Source organism: Cydia amplana, chromosome 5, assembly GCF_948474715.1.
Source record: "Cydia amplana chromosome 5, ilCydAmpl1.1, whole genome shotgun sequence".
NCBI lineage: Eukaryota > Metazoa > Arthropoda > Insecta > Lepidoptera > Tortricidae > Cydia > Cydia amplana.
Window position 1 is genome coordinate 19,856,138 of NC_086073.1, and position 23,989 is coordinate 19,880,126.

Consider the following 23,989-nt stretch of genomic DNA (forward strand, 5'->3'; position numbering starts at 1 on the left):
TTGCTCAACAGCAACTATAAGCTCATTGTGACTAGTTCCGAGAGAACCTGCGTTAAGGAATCCTAATTTTAAGTTTTTTTGCTTAACCGCGCCCGTGCCAAATTAATAAATTATCCTGTAGGAGTTCAATGGTAAGAACTTTAAAATATACTAAATATAAAGCGATAGGTACACTCGGCGGAATAGTTTTAGCGCTAGTTAGGTTAATTTTCTGTCTGGAACTAGATATGTAGGTTATTAAAACAATTATAATAAAATAATAAACTGAGAAATGTATGTTATTATATAACGGAGTACAGGTATAATGTATAAGTTGTGGTACAGATAAAGTATAGTAGTATGTGTGTGATATGATATATACTTGTATAATAATATAATATGGTATTAGGGTACAGACCGCTTGCTCAAAATCATATGGTTGAAAGTTAATATTACATAGTTTTGTTATGAATTTACAGCACTTGTTCAGTTTAACACTTATGTAAGTTACGTGAATAGGACTGGTACTAAACATATTAATTGGTTTTATAAACTTTAGGTCGCAACAATTAGTTCGAGCACAAAAATATGTTAAATATGTTAACTCTATGGCGGCTACTAAATTAAAAAATGTTATTAAACTAACACGAGTGAAAAAATAGAATCCATTATAGATACACATTAGAGTCAAATAGGTGAAACACCAAAAACCTTTTCGAGATCACTTTCACAACGCACCCTATGAGACGAAGTGTCCGGTTGGCGCCTGGCGTATATTCTGCCGTCACGAGTCCAGATGTATCTCCAATTTAGGCGGGATCCTTCCTGGCGAGCTTTATAAAATAGCTGTCGGTTGGTACGCGTCAGACGCTCGTTAACGTAGAATCTACGTGATGGGCCGGGCAGGTTGAAGCCGGAAGTGTCGGCGCCGCGGGTCCGGCGGGCCGCGCGCAGTAAGTTATCCCTGTGGACGCGCCGTGTGAGCCGCACCGCCAGCGCGCGGGGGCGCCCGGCGGAACCGTCGCCGCCCTGGACTCCGGCGCCGTCGCTCGGCGCGCGCCTCATACCGACGCGTTCTGCACTGACCACATCTTGCGGCTCCAGCTCCACACCCAGCTTCTGTGCCACCATTACCGCCAAGTGAACCGGATTCTCGTTGTTTGTTTCTAATAAACCCGTTATTTCCACGTCGTTGGATAGGAGCTCCTGGTCCCGGTCATTAAGTTCGAGTTTTAGGCGGTCTACGGTGTCCATGAGATCCTTAACGGCGCTCGGTACGCCGGCAGGCTGCGCGGGCTGCTCCTCCAATACCTGGACCCTCTGTTCGAGGCTGCTCATACGGACGTCCAAGCCACTCACTGTATTTGTTAATTTTTCCAAATTTATATTGATGGCACTCAATTGTTGACGCACTCCAGCTAGTTCATGACGAAACAACTGTAATTCCCGAGTGAGGCTGCTTTCTATTTCGTCCGAAATGACCGCCGCCGGCATTTTCGTCTCTGAGGTCGACGGCGACTGCGAAGCCGTTGATTCAACAGGTTTTTGAGGTTGTTGTATGACTTTCTTACGCATAGTTATATTATTATTGTCAACCTGTTGGCTGCGGATGGGGGTCGTCGAGTTATCGCCTCCTTTTTTCGATGCCGCTTTACAGTCAGGGCATGTCCAGTTCGACTTTTCGTTTGTTGACAAGGTATTTGAGGTTATACACAACCTATGAAAAACCTTCTGGCACGTCTCGGAGTTGCAGCGTAACACATCTTTCACGTTTGTTATACTGTCTTTGCACCCGGCTGAGCAAAATAACACTTTGTTATTCGCAAGGTTGGCCATTTTAGTTACAACTACCGCGCACTGCGTTTATTATGAACGAACCAGGGTTCCAGGCGAACTTTAACGCTCGATTATTTAGAGTACACTTATTAATTTGTGAAACACTTATATAGCAAATGATTATCGTTTATAAAACTTCAAGTTTTAGTAGGAATAACACTTAAACACAAAGCTTTTATATTTTTACGGAACGAAGTAATAAGGAGCCGATGTTAACGACAACAGCGCGGTGTTGCCATCCACCAATTTTTTTTTTGCACACAAATAGCACATTTGCTCAACAAACCTTTCATACAACTGTCACATTGACATTTACAATTGGACAAAACGAAACATCCTCTATGCCTAACTGTTATACTGATTTAAACCTTATTTTTTTTAAGAATACGGTGCAATTTATTTTAAGTGTTTATCTTTGCTGAAATGCGAGAGAATTAGGGCAGAAACAGGGGTATTATCATAGTTGATATTATTAGGTACCTATAAAATACAGGGTGTAGGTACATTTGAAAGTGACTCAAATTTGGTATTTTCGGCGTATTATTATTAGAATGTTTATTGGTAGTATCATGCTGCTTTAAAATGTTATAATTTGAATAATATGTGCTAATTTTGCAGTATTATAGCTTTTAATGCATTTTAACTACTAACTGGATGGAAATGAAGAAAGAAACATCTGTAATAGAGTTAGTTAAGTTAACTGCATAGATTTTACAGTGACCATAAGTGTTGAGTGTCATCATAAAACGTCCAATTTGTATAAAATACGTAGTTTATAATAGCACCACCACACTTTGTGACACTCTGGAGTCGTTGCAGCTTTAAACTTGAAAAGTTTCAATCGTGGTCGCATACGGTATACCTAACCTACCGAAGCGTAAATAATTTCGATCACATCTCTTTTGCCATCTTGTATAAGTATAAATAAATACGTGTTAACGGGTTGTATAATCCCTTAGTACCTATATCCGGTATAATTAGAATTTTGTAGCAAATTATCGTTCCAAGAATGTACGGTACGCTAAACTGTGCCCATAGATTCTAAGAAATATCTCGCTAGGAATGTTGAACTAATCAGAGGTAGGTATCCACTTTACATAATCTCTTATACAACATACACTTCCCCTTAAATTTAAGTCATAACGCCCTGGAAATAGAGTCGTTTTTAAAAGTTGCACGGTATGGGATACGAGGTTGTGGAAATTCGCAGTCATGTTAATTCGTTGTGTTTATGTCTATTTGGAATTCGTGATTTATGGAGTGGTGGTAACTATTTAGCGTATTGATAAATCGATGGTAAGGGAAAACGGTTAAGGTTTTCTAATTAATTGCCTGGTTGACTAATTACTTTCCTTACACGGATAAATATTCTAGAATATAGATGAATGTTTTGTCCGGAGCGTATTTTATACTTACACACATTGCTCCGAGCCGTGCGGCGAACAGTTGCAGCCTTACCTCGCAAATGTCACACGCGCGCCCCGTGACATGCGGTCGACATCTGCACTGTCCGGAGCGCATGTCACAAACGATGATCCATAGAATTAATATGACTAGAACAACTGTCAATCTTCAAAAGTGCGACCAAAAATGAAATGCAAGTGTGTGCGTAAATTGTCTATGTGAGATCGAAAATAGTGATGTCATGTTACAACATATTAATAATCTGTCGATGTTTGATTGCTTTATCGACTACTTTTTCAAATGTGTTATTTTAAACGTTAAAATTCTACGACATTATGACGTATAAATAACACTTGCACTGCGTGTACTATCAAAATCGTTGCAGACTTATCTTAATGTAACTCTTACTGTGTTGGAAAGTGAAGTTTAAATTTACCGCTAAACATGAGCACCTTCAAAAAGGTATAACAATCGTTATTATTTGAAGTCGGTTATAAAAGCTAATATCTTAATGATGTCTTGTGAAGAAATAATTACATAGCTATTAATATACCGACAAGTTATCGATACTGTCATCTGAACATTTTGTCAAGCCCTATCGTAAAGTAACAGGTTATGTTTTTACACAAAATATTTTAAAATATAGACTAATATGATAAAATATTAGCACACAAAGGAAGAAAAACTTATAATGAACTTTATAAACCGGCTTCTTACACTTTTTACGCTGTTAATTTGACAAAATATCGTTATGAAAATTTCGCTAGGAATATCATAAATCCTCTGAAATTAGTGTTTGCTTGGATTATTTGGCACTGTAACACTGAAATCCGGCACACTACAAGACACAATCTTCACTGAATTACTTTATTTAATACTTTTCGTCCTAATCCGTGTATATTTTTCAATTTGAAAATTACTGTGATACGCTTTTGGCCGTCCGCGGCCGTCGTCAAAGTCAAAAGTGGTCACGTTTTCTCATTGGTAGTCTGACTCTTTCGCACTCATGGTATGTTCATATACGTGATGGCTTCCCTTTCGCACACTTCAGCTGTCTGTCAAGCGCGAGCGCGAAAATGACAAGTCTGTGCGATGATCCGAGCCGTTCGGCGAACAGTTGCAGGCTTACCTCGCAAGTGTCACACGCGCGCCCTGTGACGTGCGGTCGACATCGGCATTGTCCGGAGCGTACGTCACAAACACTGCTCCGAGCCGTTCGGCGAACAGTTGCAGGCTTACCTCGCAAGTGTCACACGCGCGCCCCGTGACGTGTGGTCGACATCTACACTGTCCGGTGCGTATGTCACAAACGCTGCTCCGAGCCGTTCGGCGAACAGTTGCAGGCTTACCTCGCAAGTGTCACACGCGCGCCCCGTGACGTGTGGTCGACATCTACACTGTCCGGTGCGTATGTCACACACGCTGCTCTCCGAACCGAGAGGCAAACAGTTGCACCCTGGAACAAATAAAAAGACTACGTTACTACGGAAACATGATAATTTAATATTGCCCGCCACCAGAGGAGTAAAAAATACATATATATTTTGCACAAAAGTTCCATAAAATCACAATCTCTAATTTTACTCTTAAAATTTAAATTTCGCTAATAACAATAAACCAGAATCCTTAACACATTTTTTAACGCGCGAATCGCACATTCAACAATTTTGATTCCATTTTCAACCATATTATAATCCTCTTGAGATTACATATCGAACGTAACCTTTTAGAATTCATCTCTCCATTAAATATACAAAAGCTTTTAGCATAATTACAAAAGTAAGCCACTTTACATGGTTTCGTTATCTGTGCACATAATTTTGCGCGCTACACTAGATTAAGCGGCTAAAGCACTTGTACAGCTAGTAGTCGGATAACTGTTGTAAACAAGATTCCATCAGGACATTCTACAATAAGATGGTTAATAAATTTTTGTCAAAAAAACATTTTTGGTACAAGCTTTTAGCACTGACTGTACTTTTTTTACGTTACGAACAGACAACTAATACTCATAATTCTTTCATTCATTCATTCATATTTTATTGATACTTAAAGCTGACACGTCAGGAGTACATAAAATAAAATTACATTTCGCTAAATGTAAAGATAATAGATTCAATCGATTAAAATGAAAAAAAAAAAAATCGAGACACTGCCAAAAACTCCTAACACAATTAGGTTGCGTTGTTTCATCGCAGAGTTCCTATGTACACCTCCTGTCTCCATCATTAGATCAGCTCGATGGTACCATAATATTGCATTGTCACATCGATTTACGCACCAACAAGATAAGATAAGAAAAAATATATATTATGTTGAAAAAAGTTAATATAATATTTTCATAGATTTAGTAGTAAAAACAGAAACACCCGTTTAGTCCTACAATGATAGCCAGCACGCTTTTAGCAAAGTAAGCATATCTTATTGATAATGGATAATGGGATTCACGATAACTTTGCCAGAAATGGCGAAACTCATGTTTATGGATGTTTAGTAGGCAAGGATGAATAATTAATAAATAAAGTTATAAATCCGTCTTTTTAGCATCAGCAGAAGTTTACAGAAGTAAGGCATGATTTTTATAAGGCACTAATTATAACACTTTAAACTCTCGCGTTTTGTACACATATTTAATTACACAAACGGGTCTACCGCGATATAATTTCAATAATTAAAGGTAAAAACAATGAAATTATATCGCGGTAGACCCGTTTGTGTAATTAAATAAGGCACTAATTGTATATGTATACCTATATCTTTTTTAAACTTCAGCGCTTCAAGCTTACTTCTGTGGAGTCTCAGCTGCAGAGATAACTAACCCCCGTGTATAGAAATTTCTAAGCAGGTCAACTATGTATAGGATAGCTGACTGCACATGTCTTCTTTAAACTTACCTACGTCATTTGCAATAGAGGTAACATCAGGATATCAACTACAAGGAGTTAGCATGACGAGCACTGGGACGTCTACCTTACGTTTAAATAAATAAATGAAGAACAGACACCATTTTTATATATATATTAGACTAGCAACCCGCCCCTGCTTCGCACGGGTTAACAAATTATACATAAACCTTCCTCTTGAATCACTCTATCTATTAAAAACAAACCGTATCAAAATCCGTTGCGTAGTTTTAAAGATCTAAGCATACATAGGGACAGACAGACAGCGGGAAGCGACTTTGTTTTATACTATGTAGTGATTACGAAACATATTAAATACTTCATTAATCAATCTCGTTCGCCACAGTTAATAAAACAACATAACGGTCCTATAATCAAATCAAATGCAAATGCATACAGATATAATCCATTATTACCAATAACCAATCAGGCAATTGCGAGACACCTCCATACTATGGGTATGGGAGAGATGATGACAGTTATAAGCGCAGACGCCGGCTGTGGGCGGTTGTCGATTCTAGTTTAATTGACAGTTAAATATTTTGATTAAGTTAGAGTCGCACAATACCTAATAAGGTCATATATTGGCCATATAAACTGCCTCACGCAATGAATATTTAAAATTAGATTTGAAATAATCGTGCAGGCAATGTCAGGATTTTTAAGGCGATGTCAGGACTTTTTTCAGGATATTCCGTTTTTCTATGGTGTTATAATTCGTCCAGTGTTACTTATAGGTAAAACAATAATATTAACCTAACATTCATGTTTTATATCACGTGCCTACCTAATAACGGAAACTAGCTCACCCAAAAAAGGCTACATTTTGTAGAAAAGTGTACCTATTATAACATAACTCTCAATACTAATGACACTATAATATCTCTCGCAACCGCGCCTAGGCAGGCATTCTGTACAATTACTTATCCGCGTAATTGAAAGCAAACAATGACGTATTGTGGCAGCCGAGCCCTGCGCACGCGTCGACGTAATGAAGATAAATCGATTCGATGTATATTGAGATTGTTATGTGTAATTGTCGATTATTCTCGGTTTATTTCGTGTATTTTGTGCCTAAATCAGAGTAAATGATCCCTTTAAAATAACTCAGAAGTAAAGATTTTTAAAGGGTTGGCAACGCGCGTGTAACACCTCTGCAGTTGCAGGCGTCCATAGACTACGGCGACTGCTTAGCATCAGGCGGGCCGATGGTTGTTTGCCACTGATGTGGTATAAAACAAGCAACAACGATTGGACTCCGGGAGTGCCGATAGCAGTGAAAACTCACCTCACTATGTTACCGACGCCCGGTAACACGATACATACGTTTAGCGGAGGTATTCTATTTATTTATTATATATTATTATCATTCTCAAATAAGATCACACTTTTTCATTGACATGTTTATTTACATACCTACTGCCATGACAACGTCAAATTATTTTAACATAGGTAAAGAGTCTTGAAAAGGAGTCCGCAACATAAATGTCAAATAACATTGAGTTTTTCTTTATTGATTTTAATGCCATCTAAATTATGAGTGGCCATCTAAACCTTACGCCCCTTACGGTCACGTGATCGCCTTACGCTGTCTCGAGTTTATCATTTTTTCCCCACCTCATAAAGTGCCCAGCGCCGCTAAAGAAGTTTTCACTTCAAAAACAGATGTGTATGTTGCAGAAAGTTGGAAAAGTAAGTATTTCGCAGGAAATAAAGCGTTAAGGAAGCATTCATTTTGGAAATGGAAAATTTCCATCCTCATACAAATACCTATATGAGAAGTTTCAGATTTTTTCCATGTGATTACTCAATTTATCAATAATATTACAGGGACTTGGCCTGACGGTAAGCGGTTGTGCGAAAGTTAGCCTATGGATGATTGTAAGTCCAGGCAAATAGAATTAAGTTTATTGTCTTATGTTTTGTTTGTGTTTCTTATGTTTGTCTTATTGTGTTAGGTTTGACTTCGAAATTGTTCGCAAACTAAAGCAAATAGCGAAAACCCATAACCATTAAATGATATTGAACACGTTTAAATAGAGCAGTCAAACACGTGTCTAAACGTAGTAGCCGTTTCCGAGCTACGCGTGATTGACAGACAGACAGACAGACCGGACGGCCGACCCAGTTGTACGCGCAGATTACTATTACCAATAACTATTAATAGGTACGTACTATAGTTTGGTTTAAAGATAAGAGAAACATTTACCTATAAAGTATCGTAATACTATAAATGCGAAGAAAACTCTTTGGACATTGTTACCTCTTACGCTTAAATTGCTGAAGAAAAAAATGTGACGTTCCATGGGAAAAAGGTACCTTATTGGGACTGGCGGTTACGTCGCATAGCACCACAATAATATAGCACCGGCGTTGATAATAGCGTAAGCGTTAATCGCCTTAAGGTACCTTTTACCCAAATTGTTACAAAAACTTTTCTGCAGTTAATAACTCTTACACTTTGCTAGCTACATATATACTTAGATGGGTAGGTTGATGTAAAATACATGTAATGACGACATATATATGTAATAAATATAAACTTTACGACGTCATCAAATCATTACAAAACTAAATTGGTAAAATCTAGATAATAGACCCATAAAACTAAAGATCCAATCGGCATTTACCATTCCTTGTTTTATAGCAGTTTTACAACTGTCACGCTTGAATTCTAAAAAGTGAAATAATTCAAAGAATTATAATGGAACATAAAAATACCGGCCGCGACCGCGACACCGCGCCGAGCGATACTACTCGTACCAGTGCTACGCCAGGTCCTACGAGTGCTACGCCGGGTGCTACGAGTGCTAAGACGAATCTCAAGTAAACAATAGTAGTTTATGCAACAGTGATATAATAAGGGTTCTTAAAATTCAAGGGTCGAAGTTACAAAACGAGACGTAGTCGAGTTTTGTAAAAAAAGACCCGAGAATTTTAAGAACCAATTATGAGCTGTTGCATACATTACTTTTTCTATGACAGCTGCAGCAAAAAAAAAAAAAAAAAAAAAAAAAAAAAAAAAAAAAAAAAAAAAAAAAAAGTTATTATTAAAACAAAAAGAGATTATTAAAAAAAAAAGTTATTATTAAAAAAAAGAGTTGTTATTTAAAAAAAATTGAGTTATTATTTAAAAAAAAAGAGTTATTATTTAAAAAAAAAAAGAGTTATTATTGTAAATGAAAACATACCTCTTTCAATCAAGATGATCGGAACTTGTATCTTTAAAAAAAATAAAGCAGTTGTATTATACTCATAAGATGACTGCTAGCAGTCATCTTATGAGCCTATAGACAAAGCATTCAAATGACATTGCTTTAGATATCACTGTCAGTCATTTAATTGACACATTTGAGTGCTGGAGTAGAAAAACGTAATTTAAATTATGGGATTAAGTGAAGTTACACTCTGTTCATTTAATTGTCGTAGCATTAAACGATCCATTGACGATATTAGAAGATTGTGCAATACGGCGGATATAATAGCCATTCAAGAGCACTGGCTTATACCAAGTGACCTTGCATATTTAAACACCATAAGTGACGAGTTTGCCTGCACCGGGACCTCAGCGGTGGACACGACAGCGGGAATGTTGCGCGGCAGGCCGTACGGTGGCACTGCACTTCTGTGGCGTAAGAAGATGTTTCCGTCTACGTCGGTTATTCAGTGCGATAACGTTAGGATTAGCGCGATCAATATAGCGTTGGGTGATAAACACATAATAGTGTTTAGCGTGTACATGCCGAATAATGGTATCGATAACTTGCCGGACTTCGTACAATGTGTCAGTACAATGGACGCTATAGTGAAGGAAAGTTGCGTGGAAACAGTTTACTTATTAGGAGACTTCAATGCGCACCCATACGAACTATTTTGCGACGAGCTGCTTAGTTTTTGTGCGGAACGGGACTGGATTTGTGCTGATATCGTTAAACTGGGCATAGACTCGAGCGCGCACACGTACCTAAGTGAAATGCACGGATCTAAGCGGTGGTTGGATCATTGCGTAACCACGTCAGCTGGGATGGACGGTATTGTTGATGTTTTTATTAATTACGATGTCTATTGTTCTGATCATTACCCTCTTGTAATTAAATGTAATTTGAATTTAGTTAAGCCTAAGATGTATAAAAGTAATAACTGTGCAATATTTAATGGGAAATGTGTAACTTGGGGGGAAAGAACCTCTGATGAAATTGAAAAATATGACAATAAATGCAGTGAACTTTTAAAAATGATTGATTTTCCTTCCGATTTAAGGGACTGCTGTGGCAGCTGCTGTTTAAATAACTCTGACCACTGTAAGATAATTGATCAAATTTATTTAAAATTAATATCATCATTATGTATAGCTTCTGTGCACAGCAAAGCTGCCACGGGAGGTTCCGGATGCCGAAAAAAGATTGTCATAGGGTGGAACAAACATGTAAGCGATGCGCACAGGGAGGCCAGGGCTAGATTCCAGGACTGGGTGTCGTGTGGTAAGCCTAATGGTGGGTCCGTTTTTGATGCTATGACTCTTAGTCGTAAAATGTTTAAATCTAAACTTAGATGGGTCCAACAACATCAAGAGCAAATAAAAATGGACCTACTTGCCGCACATCACACGAAAAATGATTTTCGAAATTTTTGGAAAATGACGAAAAAGTTGGACACTAGGCCTGGACTTTCTGTAAGCGTGGAAGGAATTTCAGATCCCAAGGGGATTGCAAATGTATTTAAGGACCATTTCAACGTTAAACCTGCTGTCTCGCCCGTTGACGGGCGGCGGCAGTTGCTCGATATTGGGGTATCGGAGGGGAGTGACTTTCAGATCCATTTCAGTGCAGATGACGTAAGAAAAATAATAAAGGATATGAAGAGAGGAAAGTCGCCCGGTCACGATCATTTAAGTATCGAGCATCTGCTGTTTGCTGGTCCTCACCTGCCCCGCGTATTGGCAATGTTTTTTGACCTTTGTATATGTCACTCGTACCTACCATCTGATTTGACCAAAACCATTGTTGTGCCCATTGTCAAAAATAAAACGGGTGACATATCCAACAGAGCTAACTACAGGCCTATATCTCTAGCAACAATTGTGGCTAGGGTGCTCGACGGCTTGCTCAATTTGCAATTGGACAAATGTATAAAATTACATGATGCACAGTTCGGCTTTCGAGCCGGTTTATCTACCGAAAGTGCCATCATTTGCCTAAAGCAAGCTGTAGAGTACTACACACGCAGAAGGACACCTGTTTATGCGTGTTTTCTCGATCTTTCCAAAGCCTTCGATCTTGTCAACTATGATTTACTTTGGAATAAGCTTGATGAAGTGCATTTTCCTAAGGAGCTCACACGCATATTCAGGTGTTGGTATGCTGGCCAACGAAATTGTGTTCGCTGGGGTAATGTGTTGTCGGACGAGTACGGTCTGGTGTGCGGGGTGCGGCAGGGGGGACTGACCTCACCTAAACTTTTCAATTTGTATATCGATGCCTTGATCGGCGAGCTCAGCAGTACACGTGTGGGCTGTCATATAGATAGGGTATGCTTCAATAACATAAGCTATGCCGATGACATGGTACTGTTGAGCCCGTCGGTCGGTGGTCTGAGATTGCTTATTGAGAGGTGTGAGTCATATGCCCTAGCCTAATAACCTTAAATATAATGTAAGCAAGAGCGAGTATATGGTCTTCAAAGCGGGAAGCAAGTGCCCATCACACATCCCACACATTTGTTTGAATGGCATGCAACTGAAAAGGGTTACCTCTTTTAAATACCTTGGGCACTTGGTAACCGACGATTTCTGCGATGACGCTGATATCGAGAGGGAGCGGAGGGCCTTGGCCGTGAGGGCCAATATGATAGCTCGCAGGTTCAGCCGGTGTACAGCGCAAGTAAAAATAACATTATTTCGAGCGTTCTGTACATCGCTGTACACCTGCAGCCTGTGGACTCGATACACGCAAAGGGCTTTTAACGCGATGCGCGTACAATATAATGACGCGTTCAGGGTACTGTTGCGGCTGCCTCGGTACTGCAGTGCGTCCGGCATGTTCGCTGATGCTCATGTGGACGGTTTCCACGCGACACTGCGCAAGCGCTGCGCCGCGACGCTCCGCAGGGTGCGCGACAGCCGCCACAGTCTCCTGGCCGTCGTGGCTGGCAGGTGGGACAGTGGCCTGATAAGGTACTGGTCCTCTCTGCATTTATCTTTAGTACCTAAGATAGTTATTTAAGTTTATTTTAAGTTAACCTTAGCTATAAGTATTAAATTTAGATTAAGATGTACTAACAAAATATGGACCATGTTTGTCTGAATTAAATGCATTTTATTTTTATTTTATTTTTTTATTTTTTATAAAACTTTTTTGAAAAATATGTGGTTACTGATGTGTAGATAAAAAGCTTTTTAACTATTAAGTCGCAAATGTAGGTAATGGATGTTTTTAAATGTTGCACATTGGCATCTTATGATGCCTGTTGTGTAATACTTGGAAACACAGATAAGGATTTCAAAGAATAAATAAACGTAAGTAGGTACCTAATAAGTTTTTTGCGTAGTAGGTAAGAAACGACGAAAAATAAATATATTTAAACGCAGTTGTAAAGACACTTTTCGATACAAAGAAGACAAAATGTGTCAAAGTTTAGTAGGTCCCAGACGGTCCCACTTTATCGATTTCAGTTTCAGAGTTACGAGCATAGTGAAAACTGGTAAAACTTCATCATCAAAATCGGTTTAAACAAAATTAACTATCACACTAAACTTACAGAAGAATACAGAAGTACCGTAAAATTATAAAACTTTGCCCTTTAAGTAACTTTGCCCACCGCGCCACAGTCCAGGAAGAGTGAAATAACTTAAAAATAGTTACAGATATACTAAAGTTTTATACTTTTACGGTACCTAATGTACCTAAACCATGAGTGGTAACTCATCAATTAAAAGTCCGTGATTGTGCGCAAGAGCATTGACAAATAGATCTGAGGGCCTACCACTAACCTCAAAAAATCTAAAATCGTTATCCGCCTCTCTGTCGTTCTTGCATATTCGAACGACAGAGAGGCTATCTGCGTTTTTAAATTTTTTGATGTTGATGGTAGGATTGGTAGGCCCTGTCTGATTTGTAGCTCGCAACAAATTATCGCCACGAACAGATTCGTTAATTATACGAATGTGGGTCAACCAGCCGAGATCAAAGGCGGGACCTATTCCTAGTAAGTTTGTATCTCATACAAATTAGAATTACTACAGTCATTTCACTGTAAATCATGATTCATACAAAGTAAGAAGTAAATAACATACAATATTGCAGAATTCATTCAAGCTCAAAGTTCTAAAAAGCGGCCAAATGCGAGTCGAACTCGCCCATGAAGGGTTCCGTATTTAGGGGATTTATGATGTATTAAAAATAAAACTACTTACTAGATCTCGTTCAAACCAATTTTCGGTGGAAGTTTGCATGGTAATGTACATCATATATTTTTTTTAGTTTTATCATTCTCTTATTTTAGAAGTTACAGGGGGGGGGGGGGCACATTTTACCACTTTGAAAGTGTCTCTCGCGCAAACTATTCAGTTTAGAAAAAAATGATATTAGAAACCTCAATATCATTTTTGAAGACCTATCCATAGATACCCCACACGTATGGGTTTTATGAAAAAAAATTTTTTGAGTTTCAGTTCTAAGTATGGGGAACCCCCAAAATTTATTGTTTTTTTTTTTCTATTTTTGTGTGAAAATCTTAATGTGGTTCACAGAATACATCTACTTACCAAGTTTCAACAGTATAGTTCTTATAGTTTCGGAGAAAAGTGGTTGTGACATACGGACGGACAGACGAACAGACCGACAGACAGACATGACGAATACATAAGGGTTCCGTTTTTTGCCATTTGGCTACGGAACCCTAAAAATGGGAATAATACACCAATTAATATGTTTTCGTCAAACTCTTATCAAAATTATCAAAGATGTCGAAGATTTTTTTATGTAAAATTTAATTGTGTTTATGTTGCCTTACATCATATTGTTATAGAGAACTTGTATTCCGAGAAAAATGAAAATTTCTCCAAGATGGTAACATTTTCCAAGATGGCGGCGGTTGCTCGAGGTCGCCAAATGTCAAAGTGTGGACATGAAATCAGTGGCGTAGCTAGAGGATATGGCGCCCGAGGCAGACACCAAATTTGCGGCCCCCCCCCCCACGAAATGAACTAACGAAAGGGTTACTTTTTACTTTTGATTTAGACAAATAAGTGTTTTTTTAGTACATCGGTGGCTAACAAGCTTACGACTCACCTGATGGTAAGCGATCACCGCATCCTATGGACGTCTACACTCCAGGGGCGTTACATGCGCGTTGCCGACCATTTTAAAACTTTTTACTTAAACTTAAAATTATTTTTTGGAGATCTCCTTAGACTTGAAGATTCAATATCGCTTGTAAGTTTGGGAAGTAATTCATAATTCATAATCATTTATTTGCAAAAAAAGGAGTTACAAAAAAAAAAGTTGGTACGTTATATTTAAGTCCGTCCTTTTAGCCGTCCATGCACAGCATGCAAATCTTACAAGCTAGCCTAAATCTACACTAAGTAGACTATTCATAGCGCGCCTTTGAACTGATTTGAAGGGACCAAGGTGGCATCTAGGTGCTCCTGCCCAAAGGTGACAGCAGTACTCATTATATGGGATCTGTCCATGGTCGTACGCAGCATTTTTTAAGGGGTGGGGCAGAAGTAGGGGAGGCTGGGGACGTTGTAACAGGGTACGGTTGAAACAGAGATCCTTAGCTTATGGTCAGAGACCAGGGTGGGACAACTGCCCCACCTTGCCCCACGGTGGGTACGCCTATGGATCTGTCTGCCCCAGAGTAAAGTATCGCCTCCCTTTATTGAGCACACCGAGTTTTTTGGATACGATCACAGCCTACCCAGCAAGGTGGCTACAAAATTATTGGACGTCACTGATTGAGATGTCAACACCGAGGCTCCCAATACCTGACATGGGAAGGGTTGTGCCTTGAAAAATGAGGTTTTCTTAGCGGTAAACGCGCAAAATTGAGCCTTGGTGGGATTGAATTGGACTAAATTCTCCCGATCCCACACCGAAACTCTGGATAGAATGCTCTCAATACCTGACGCAGGTTTTTCACGGCATTCTAGTATCACAGAACGAGCGATGTTGGCACGGCATGTGTTATACAGGTTGGTCCAATCCAAACCTTGCCGTCCAAAATTTTTTTTAGATTCCTCACGCTGTGGGCTATCAGAATATGTATGTTAGCCGACTTTTCGTAGTTTTCGAATTATTATTTTTATTTTTATTACTTTTAACTTTTGTTGAGAAATTCCGGGGTGAAGCAATTATTTATTAAAAAAAACTATTGAACTTTTATGAATATTTCTTTTTGTAACATAATCCTTCACAAACGGCGCAGTTGCTAAAAAAAATCAGCATCCTCACTTGGCTGATTTTGGAAAAAAAGACAAAGTTTTACGTTCAAGCATGTCAAGCTTAGATGTTGCCCTTACCTAAATAAATAAAAAATACAAGCGATTTCAAGGACTTTTGGTTATTTTAGAAACTGCTAGACCCTACGTTTTTTTAAAAGGTCAAAAAAGTGATACTTAATAATCATAATTTGTCAGAGTCGCCGGTCAAAGGAACAGAGGTGGAAAGCTTCCAAATTAGTAATTCATTACAAAAATCCTCTTTTGTTATTTCTACTATTATTTTATGGGGTCACTTCCCCATCGCTATTTCATGTTATCAGTGCAAATAACACGAACAATTATTAGAAGGCATAAAAGCAACGCAAAGCTTCACCCCGGAATTTCTTAACAAAAATTAAAAGTTAAACTCGAAAACTACGAAAAATCGGCTAACATACATGGGGTATATTCTGATAACCAACGACGAGGATTCTAAAAAAATTTTTTGGACGTCAAGGTTTGGACCACCCTGTATACAGGGTGGCTAAAAAATAACTGCATTTCCGTTGCCAGGGAGGTTTTGGGATTATACTGAGCAATTTTTACTATGAGACCAACCCCTAAGTCGCGAAAAAAACATTTTACTGTTTCCTACATTCTGGCTGGTCCATTTTCTATGGGAGGTCTTTTGCCCATTATGGCGCCCCCCCTTGGACGGCGCCCGGGGCACGTGCTCCCCCCAGCCCCCCCCCCCCCTAGTTACGCCACTGCATGAAATAGAGACCTTTAATTAACATACATACTAAATTTCAGGACTCTTCTAGACATTTCGAGGTTAGTCCTAATCCGATTGTGCTATTTATCAATTAAAGATAATCTAAAATTTCAACTAGGTTTTTAAACCACGAATATCAATAAAACTTATAAAATTAATTTTACATTCTAAAGCAACTGCCGTTTCTTATGTTATTATCAGATCATAATCTGTGACCTTTTGTTTTCCATGAACTTCTTGTTTAACCAAAATGAGACATTTTCCTTATCTAAAGGGGCCCACTGATGATCAGTCCGCCGTACGATATCGGCCTGTCAGTTAAACGTAAAAGGTGACAGCTCCGAACAACTGACAGGCCGATAGGACACCTGATTTTAACTCACCTATTTTATGCATAGTTGTAGTTTTTAGGGTTCCGTACCCAAAGGGTAAAAACGGGACCCTATTACTAAGACTCCGCTGTCCGTCCGTCCGTCCGTCTGTCACCAGGCTGTATCTCACGAACCGTGATAGCTAGACAGTTGAAATTTTCACAGATGATGTATTTCTGTTGCCGCTATAACAACAAATACTAAAAACAGAATAAAATAAAGATTTAAGTGGGGCTCCCATACAACAAACGTAATTTTTGACCGAAGTTATGCAACGTCGGGCGGGGTCAGTACTTGGATGACGACCGTTTTTTTGCTTATTTTGCTCTATTTTTTGTTGATGGTGCGGAACCCTCCGTGCGCGAGTTCGACTCGCACTTGGCCGGTTTTTTTAGTTATATTGTATGTAATTTTAGTTTTAAGTTTATCACGAATAAAAAACATGATTCCTATATCCTCCAGCGGACTGATCATCAGTGGGCCCCTTAACCAGTCGAGGTCTATTTGACGATATATCTCATTTTGCCCCGGTCTCCCCTACAGTACTCCCCTTCGGCGTAAACTTATCAGTTCGCAATCACGATATCATAAACTATTGTCAGTACAGTCGACGTCAAATGTATATCACTTTTGTAACTTACTTCTTTAAAATAAAGCGAAATATGTACAATTATGTTTGATGTGTGTAATTGTGTATATCGACTACCGGAGGCTCAAAGGGCGTAAGGGACAAAATGAGTTATGAATGTAGGTAAATTAGAAGTTTTCTCTCAACCGAATGGTATATATTTAACTATGTATTTGAAGTTTGAAGTTTATATTTAACGTTTCGATATCTTGAAAAAATGTTCCTTACAACCCACGAAAAGGATGTTTTCCAACTCAATTCTCCAACGCGTTTTGCAGTATCCATCAAATTTTTTTTTTTAATTTTGGCGTAACTCCCAACTTCGTGTACGATACGCCTTTTGTATCAGAAACACTATTAAATCTGTGCCTTTAACGTCGACTGTACATAACACCTCGTTACAAATGGCCCCAGGCTACCTATTTGAGATATTAACTATGAATTTGTTTGATGTAAGTATTTTATTGTTTCAACGTATCGACGATAATTTAGTTTTAATGTTTCATAAATTAAAGGGAAATTGTTTCAAATCGTTGATCGTAATATTCATAATGAACTACCTGTTATAGTTCGGTTAAGACTCGACTCATTTGAGTTCTGCTTTAAGACTCGGCTCTGTTTTGGAGACTCAATTCGAAACTCGAGTTATTTTCAGCCTAGAAAGTGATTAGCATAGCTTGCTCTTGTTATTCCACCATTCAGAAACCAGGATAGTATGGCCTTCGATAATGTGTGTTTGTTACTGGTTGGGAGGTCAAAGTAGTGTTGGTATGTTTGGGTAAGAGACGCATGGCTACAATGTTTGACCTCGTCGTAAAGAAAGCAGGTCTTTGGTGAAATACCTTTAAGTTTGTAGCTGTACTTTAGGTACAATCAGCATTTTATATCTAACTAGCGACCCGCCCCGGCTTCGCACGGGTTAACAAATTATACATAAACCTTCCTCTTGAATCACTCTAACTATTAAAAAAATCCGCATCAAAATCCGTTGCGTAGTTTTAAAGATCTAACATACATAGGGACAGACAGACAGGCGGGAAGCGACTTTGTTTTATACTATGTAGTGATTCTCCGGCAAGCCAACTTTGGCCAACGTCTCGCCCACCGAGGGTTCCGTACTTTTTGCATGATACTCTTGTGAAATTGTTTACGGAAAAACAGCTTTATGTAGATACTGTAATGCTACCTTAGTCATCCTCAGTACAGCAACTGCATGCATAATTGTCTGCACCGTTAACTGATCAAATCTATGCCTTATTCCCAAGAAATAAGTTCCAAAGATGGTCAGTCTAGATGCTTTTAGTATTATCACAGTAACGTTTGCATACGATACCAATTAGTGACTAATTAAAGATGCTAATTGCGTGTTGGTGTTAATTAGTACTAATTTGTAATCTTATTGGTTGGAAGGTGTTTGTAAGATGGTTTGTGGGTAGGTATTTACGTAAAGTGAAATGGATAAGTACAAGTTAAAGTGAAGTGAAGTGGTAAAGTGAAGTGGTATTGAACGTCGGCGGTAAATCTTAAAACCTAAATACGCGATTTAGTTTCGTTTTGCAATTAAATAATGTGATACAAATTGTGTTCTATACCCGTACCACAGAATAAGTAATAGTACCTACTACCGCACAGAAAGGACACTTCTTACAAAACCGAAGTTTGACAGCGATTCAGGGTCGAATCATGATATCCCTTTCTAACTAATGGCACTATCCCTTTCGGCTATTTAGGGTTGTCAAAATTCAAGTCATTATCTTATCTGTGGTCGTGCACGCAAAAGGGACGTCAAGTTGTGTCAACCCTAATAATTGCTCGGAGCAATGCTGAGCCGAACGGAGCCGAGTTTGCCCGAAGTCAGGAGTGTCTCCCCACTGCCCGTACCACTAGTCACTGACAGTGTCAAAACGTAATTTAAGTACTTTCTATACATATCGCTCCCACTAATGTGCGATTACCAGTGAGATCCATAGAAAGTAAGTTACGTACGTTCTCGATAGCTTTGCTCTAAAATAATATAATAATTATTATAACGTTTTTCTACTCCAGCACTTAAATGTGTCAATTAAATGACTGACAGTGATATCTAAAGCAATGTCATTTGAATGCTTTGTCTATAGGCTCATAAGATGACTGCTAGCAGTCATCTTATGAGTATAATACAACTGCTTTATTTTTTTTAAAGATACAAGATACAAGTTCCGATCATCTTGATTGAAAGAGGTATGTTTTCATTTACAATAATAACTCTTTTTTTTTTAAATAATAACTCAATTTTTTTTTAATAATAACTCTTTTTTTTTAATAATAACTCTTTTTTTTTAATAATAACTCTTTTTTTTTAATAATAACTTTTTTTTTTTTTTTTTTTTTTTTTTTTTTTTTTTTTTTTTTTTTTTTTTTGCTGCAGCTGTCATAGAAAAAGTAATGTATGCAACAGCTCATAATTGGTTCTTAAAATTCAAGGGTCGAAGTTACAAAACTCGACTACGTCTCGTTTTGTAACTTCGACCCTTGAATTTTAAGAACCCTTATTATATCACTGTTGCATAAACTACTATTAGAAATTACCTATTTTAAGCCCCTCCATTAATTTACAGTAACCAAGTTTATTGCTTTTCTCAGTGAATGCAGTAATTCAAGTGTCGGGTTATTCTGTGTGTTTAAGGCTTAAGTTATCGAAGGGTGTTCGAGTGTGCCAAGTCGTGACTTTGACCAGAAGTCTCGGTGAAAGATTCTAAATGTAGATGGGGCACTTTACACCTTACTTAATTTAGTTAGTCAACTTACTTAATAGTAGTTTGTCAATGGACTGTCTCATTTCAAACATAGCCAGAGAGAATCATACTATCTTTGTCTTACACTAGTATGTACTTGCACCCAAAAGAAAAGAATGAGTATAGTTTTTTTTTGTTCTTATTTACTGACTTTGGTTTGACCAACTATAGTTTATTTTTGGTATTTAGTCAACTTTTTTGCTATTTTCTTGAAGTGTTACACGCTTCGGCCCGGACCCGAACCGTTCTAGCGTGACTCATACCCTTAAGAAACAAACTAACACAACACAAATTAAACGTTAAAGTGTCGGGTTATTCTGTGTGTTTAAGGCTTAAGTTATCGAAGGGTGTTCGAGTGTGCCAAGTAGTGACTTTGACCAGAAGTCTCAACAAAGATTCAACTAAATGTAGATGGGGCACTTTACACCTTCCTAATTTTTTTAATCGTATTTTTTTTGTATTTTAGTCAATTTTTTTGCTGTTTTCTTGAACTGCTAGACGCTTCGGCCCGGACCCGAACCGTTCTAGTACTTTACACCCTACTTCATTTAATTATAGTTTTTTTTTTGTATTTTAGTCAACTTTTTTGCTGTTTTCTTGAAGTGTTAGACGCTTCGTCCCGGACCCGAACCGTTCTAGCGTGACTCATCCTTAAGAAACAAACTAACACAAAAAAAATTGAACGTTCAGAAATATGCTATATCGCTATTTTAATTACCTTGGGGCCTAGTAATTTACATGTAAATAGCTTTGCGTTTCTCGTTTAATAATGCCAAGTAATCAAAATCAAAATCAAATAGTAGTTTATGCAACAGTGATATAATAAGGGTTCTTAAAATTCAAGGGTCGAAGTTACAAAACGAGACGTAGTCGAGTTTTGTAAAAAAAGACCCGAGAATTTTAAGAACCAATTATGAGCTGTTGCATACATTACTTTTTCTATGACAGCAGCAGCAAAAAAAAAAAAAAAAAAGAGTTATTATTAAAAAAAAAGAGTTATTATTAAAAAAAAAAGAGTTATTATTAAAAAAAAGAGTTATTATTAAAAAAAAAGAGTTATTATTAAAAAAAAAGAGTTATTATTAAAAAAAAAAGAGTTATTATTAAAAAAAAAGAGTTATTATTTAAAAAAAATTGAGTTATTATTTAAAAAAAAAAGAGTTATTATTGTAAATGAAAACATACCTCTTTCAATCAAGATGATCGGAACTTGTATCTTTAAAAAAAATAAAGCAGTTGTATTATACTCATAAGATGACTGCTAGCAGTCATCTTATGAGCCTATAGACAAAGCATTCAAATGACATTGCTTTAGATATCACTGTCAGTCATTTAATTGACACATTTAAGTGCTGGAGTAGAAAAATATATTTATTGTATGGTTATGGGTTTACAAAGGTGGTACAAATTTTTCATGTTCTCCATATCCTGCCTTACAAAGGCGTACAATATTTAGTAAGTTGTCTTAGAACTACTTTTAACATTAACAGTTACATAGATAGACATATCATTAAATTGTAGGTACTTAATAACTAGCTAACTTTGTAAAAAGTCATTTATGCTATAAAAGCAATGTTTGATTAGCCAATCAAACAATCTTTTTTTGAAGGGTAATGATGCGAATTTTTTAAGGTCTGTGGGAAGTTTATTAAATATCTTTATACTCATACATATAACGCTTTTTGAAAATAGTGCCGATTTAGGGTTAGCGCGTATTATATCGTACATGTATTTGGTTCGGATTGGTTGAGTACTAGATTTTTTTACAGGAAACAAATCTGGATTATTTTTTACAAATATGCAGATTTCATATATATAAAGTGATGGGAAAGTAAGTATCCTGTTATTGATGAAATATGATCTACATGATTCCATTTGATTGATACCGTAAACGGAACGAATGCATTTTTTTTGTAATGTAAAGATTCTATCTTTATTGCTGCTGTTTCCCCACATTATTAGTCCGTAACGCAGATTTGACATTATATATGAGTGGAAGGCAAGTAAGGCTGTTTGTTCTGATGATATATTTTTTAGTCTACGTAGAGGGTATATGAATTTGGCTAATTTGTTTAAAATATGCTCTGTATGGTGGTGCCAGTTACTATAAGTATCAATTATTATGCCTAGAAATTTAATTTGGTTAACGTTTTCTAGCTCACAACCCTTATAACTAATCTTTGGTTGGACTTGTTTGCCCTGTGGCGAGTAAAACTCCATTAGCTTAGTTTTTTGTAAATTTACTTGAAGGTTATTAGTTTCCATCCAAACATTAACATCATGAAACACATTATTGATTTCTGTCTCATAGTTTTCAGTCTCATCACTACGAATAATTATGGAACAATCATCAGCAAAAAGTAGTATTTTATGTTTTGTTATAACCGGTAGGTCATTGATATAAATCAAAAACAGTAACGGACCAAGAATGCTGCCTTGTGGTACTCCATACATTACTTTTTTATATTCAGACCTGTAGCTGTTGAATGTATTATTTATTTGGCAATGTGCTTGAATTTCAGTACACTGGTATCGGTTTTGGAGATATGACTTTAACCATGAATAGCAATTTCCTCGTATCCCACAGGCATATAATTTATCCAGAAGCCTTTTGTGACACACTCGATCAAAGGCTTTGGACATATCCATAAATATAGCAGATACAGGAGTCCTGTCATCTCTACATTGACTGACAATTTTAACAAGCTCGTATACAGCTAAAGCCGTAGTTTTGTTTGCTCGAAAGCCAAATTGTGTATTGGTAAGTATATTATATTTATTAATGAATTCAACTAATCTATGGTAAACAATTTTTTCAATTATTTTCGAAAATACAGGAATAAGGGCGATCGGTCTATAATTATCCATATCTGAAGGTTTACCTTTTTTAAGAATTGGTTTCACAATTGTCACTTTAAGTTTATGAGGAAAACATCCATCTCTAATTGATAAATTAATGATATGGTTTAGCGGGTATACCAGCAGGTCAGCATTTTCTTTTATGAGGCCTAAAACAAAACGTTTAGAAATTACCTATTTTAAGCACATCAGATTTACAGTAGCCAAGTATTATTGCTTTTCTCAGTGAATGCCAGTAATTCAAGTGTCGGGTTATTCTGTGTGTTTAAGGCTTAAGTTATCGAAGGGTGTTCGAGTGTGCCAAGTCGTGACTTTGACCAGAAGTCTCGGCGAACAAAGATTCAACTAAATGTAGATGGGGCACTTTATCCCTTTGTTCTCCGCGGGCCTAAAACGTTTTTTTACTCATCGGCTCATTTAGACGGAGCGCGAACTCGTATACGATTTTAGTTACATTGCGGATCATTGAGGTTACATCAACTCAGCCGACCGATCAAATGACTCAATGTATTGAAACTCGCATGGGAGTTCTCGCACCGTCTAAATGAGCCCTTAGTTGCTTATATTACGATTTCCTCATTATCATTATGCCTTCATCTCTGTTGAACCGATCCACATTAGGTCTAAAATTGTGTGAGTTATATCACTTTAGTTCTTAAACGCATTTGGTCTACCTATACATCAGAATTCAGACAAAAAAGCGTTAATTAATTAATTTGTATATAGTTTTTTTTTTGTATTTGAGCAAACTTTTTAGCGGTTTTCGTGTAGAATTGTTGGCACATTGTTAGAAGGCAATTTAGGTACATTCTTTAAACATTTTTAATACTTTGTAAGCGTAAAATACCTATAAGAAGCCGAACTGTGGGTATTCACACCTATACATAATAGAACCTCTCCTACTTAACCTGTCGAATCCCACGATATGACGTCACCATAAGCGTTCTGGCTAAGTCTGATTTTGCCCATTGGTCATCATTTGTACTACCATGTATTGTATAATAAAGATTAAAATAGATAAATAGAAATAATCTAG

General features: G+C 37.4%; 2 protein-coding genes across 2 annotated transcripts; one reads left to right on the forward strand and one right to left on the reverse strand.

The window, feature by feature from the left end:
• Window positions 1-666: 666 nt before the first annotated feature.
• Window positions 667-1,814, reverse strand: LOC134648361 (uncharacterized). Its single transcript, XM_063502879.1, has one exon. It carries the CDS (start codon window positions 1,552-1,554, stop codon window positions 667-669), a length of 888 nt encoding a protein of 295 aa, XP_063358949.1. The 5' UTR covers window positions 1,555-1,814.
• A 7,687-nt stretch (window positions 1,815-9,501) lies between these two features.
• Window positions 9,502-12,045, forward strand: LOC134648321 (uncharacterized). The gene has a single exon (XM_063502823.1). It carries the CDS (start codon window positions 9,508-9,510, stop codon window positions 11,755-11,757), a length of 2,250 nt encoding a protein of 749 aa, XP_063358893.1. The 5' UTR covers window positions 9,502-9,507; the 3' UTR covers window positions 11,758-12,045.
• The last annotated feature ends 11,944 nt before the right edge of the window (window positions 12,046-23,989 follow it).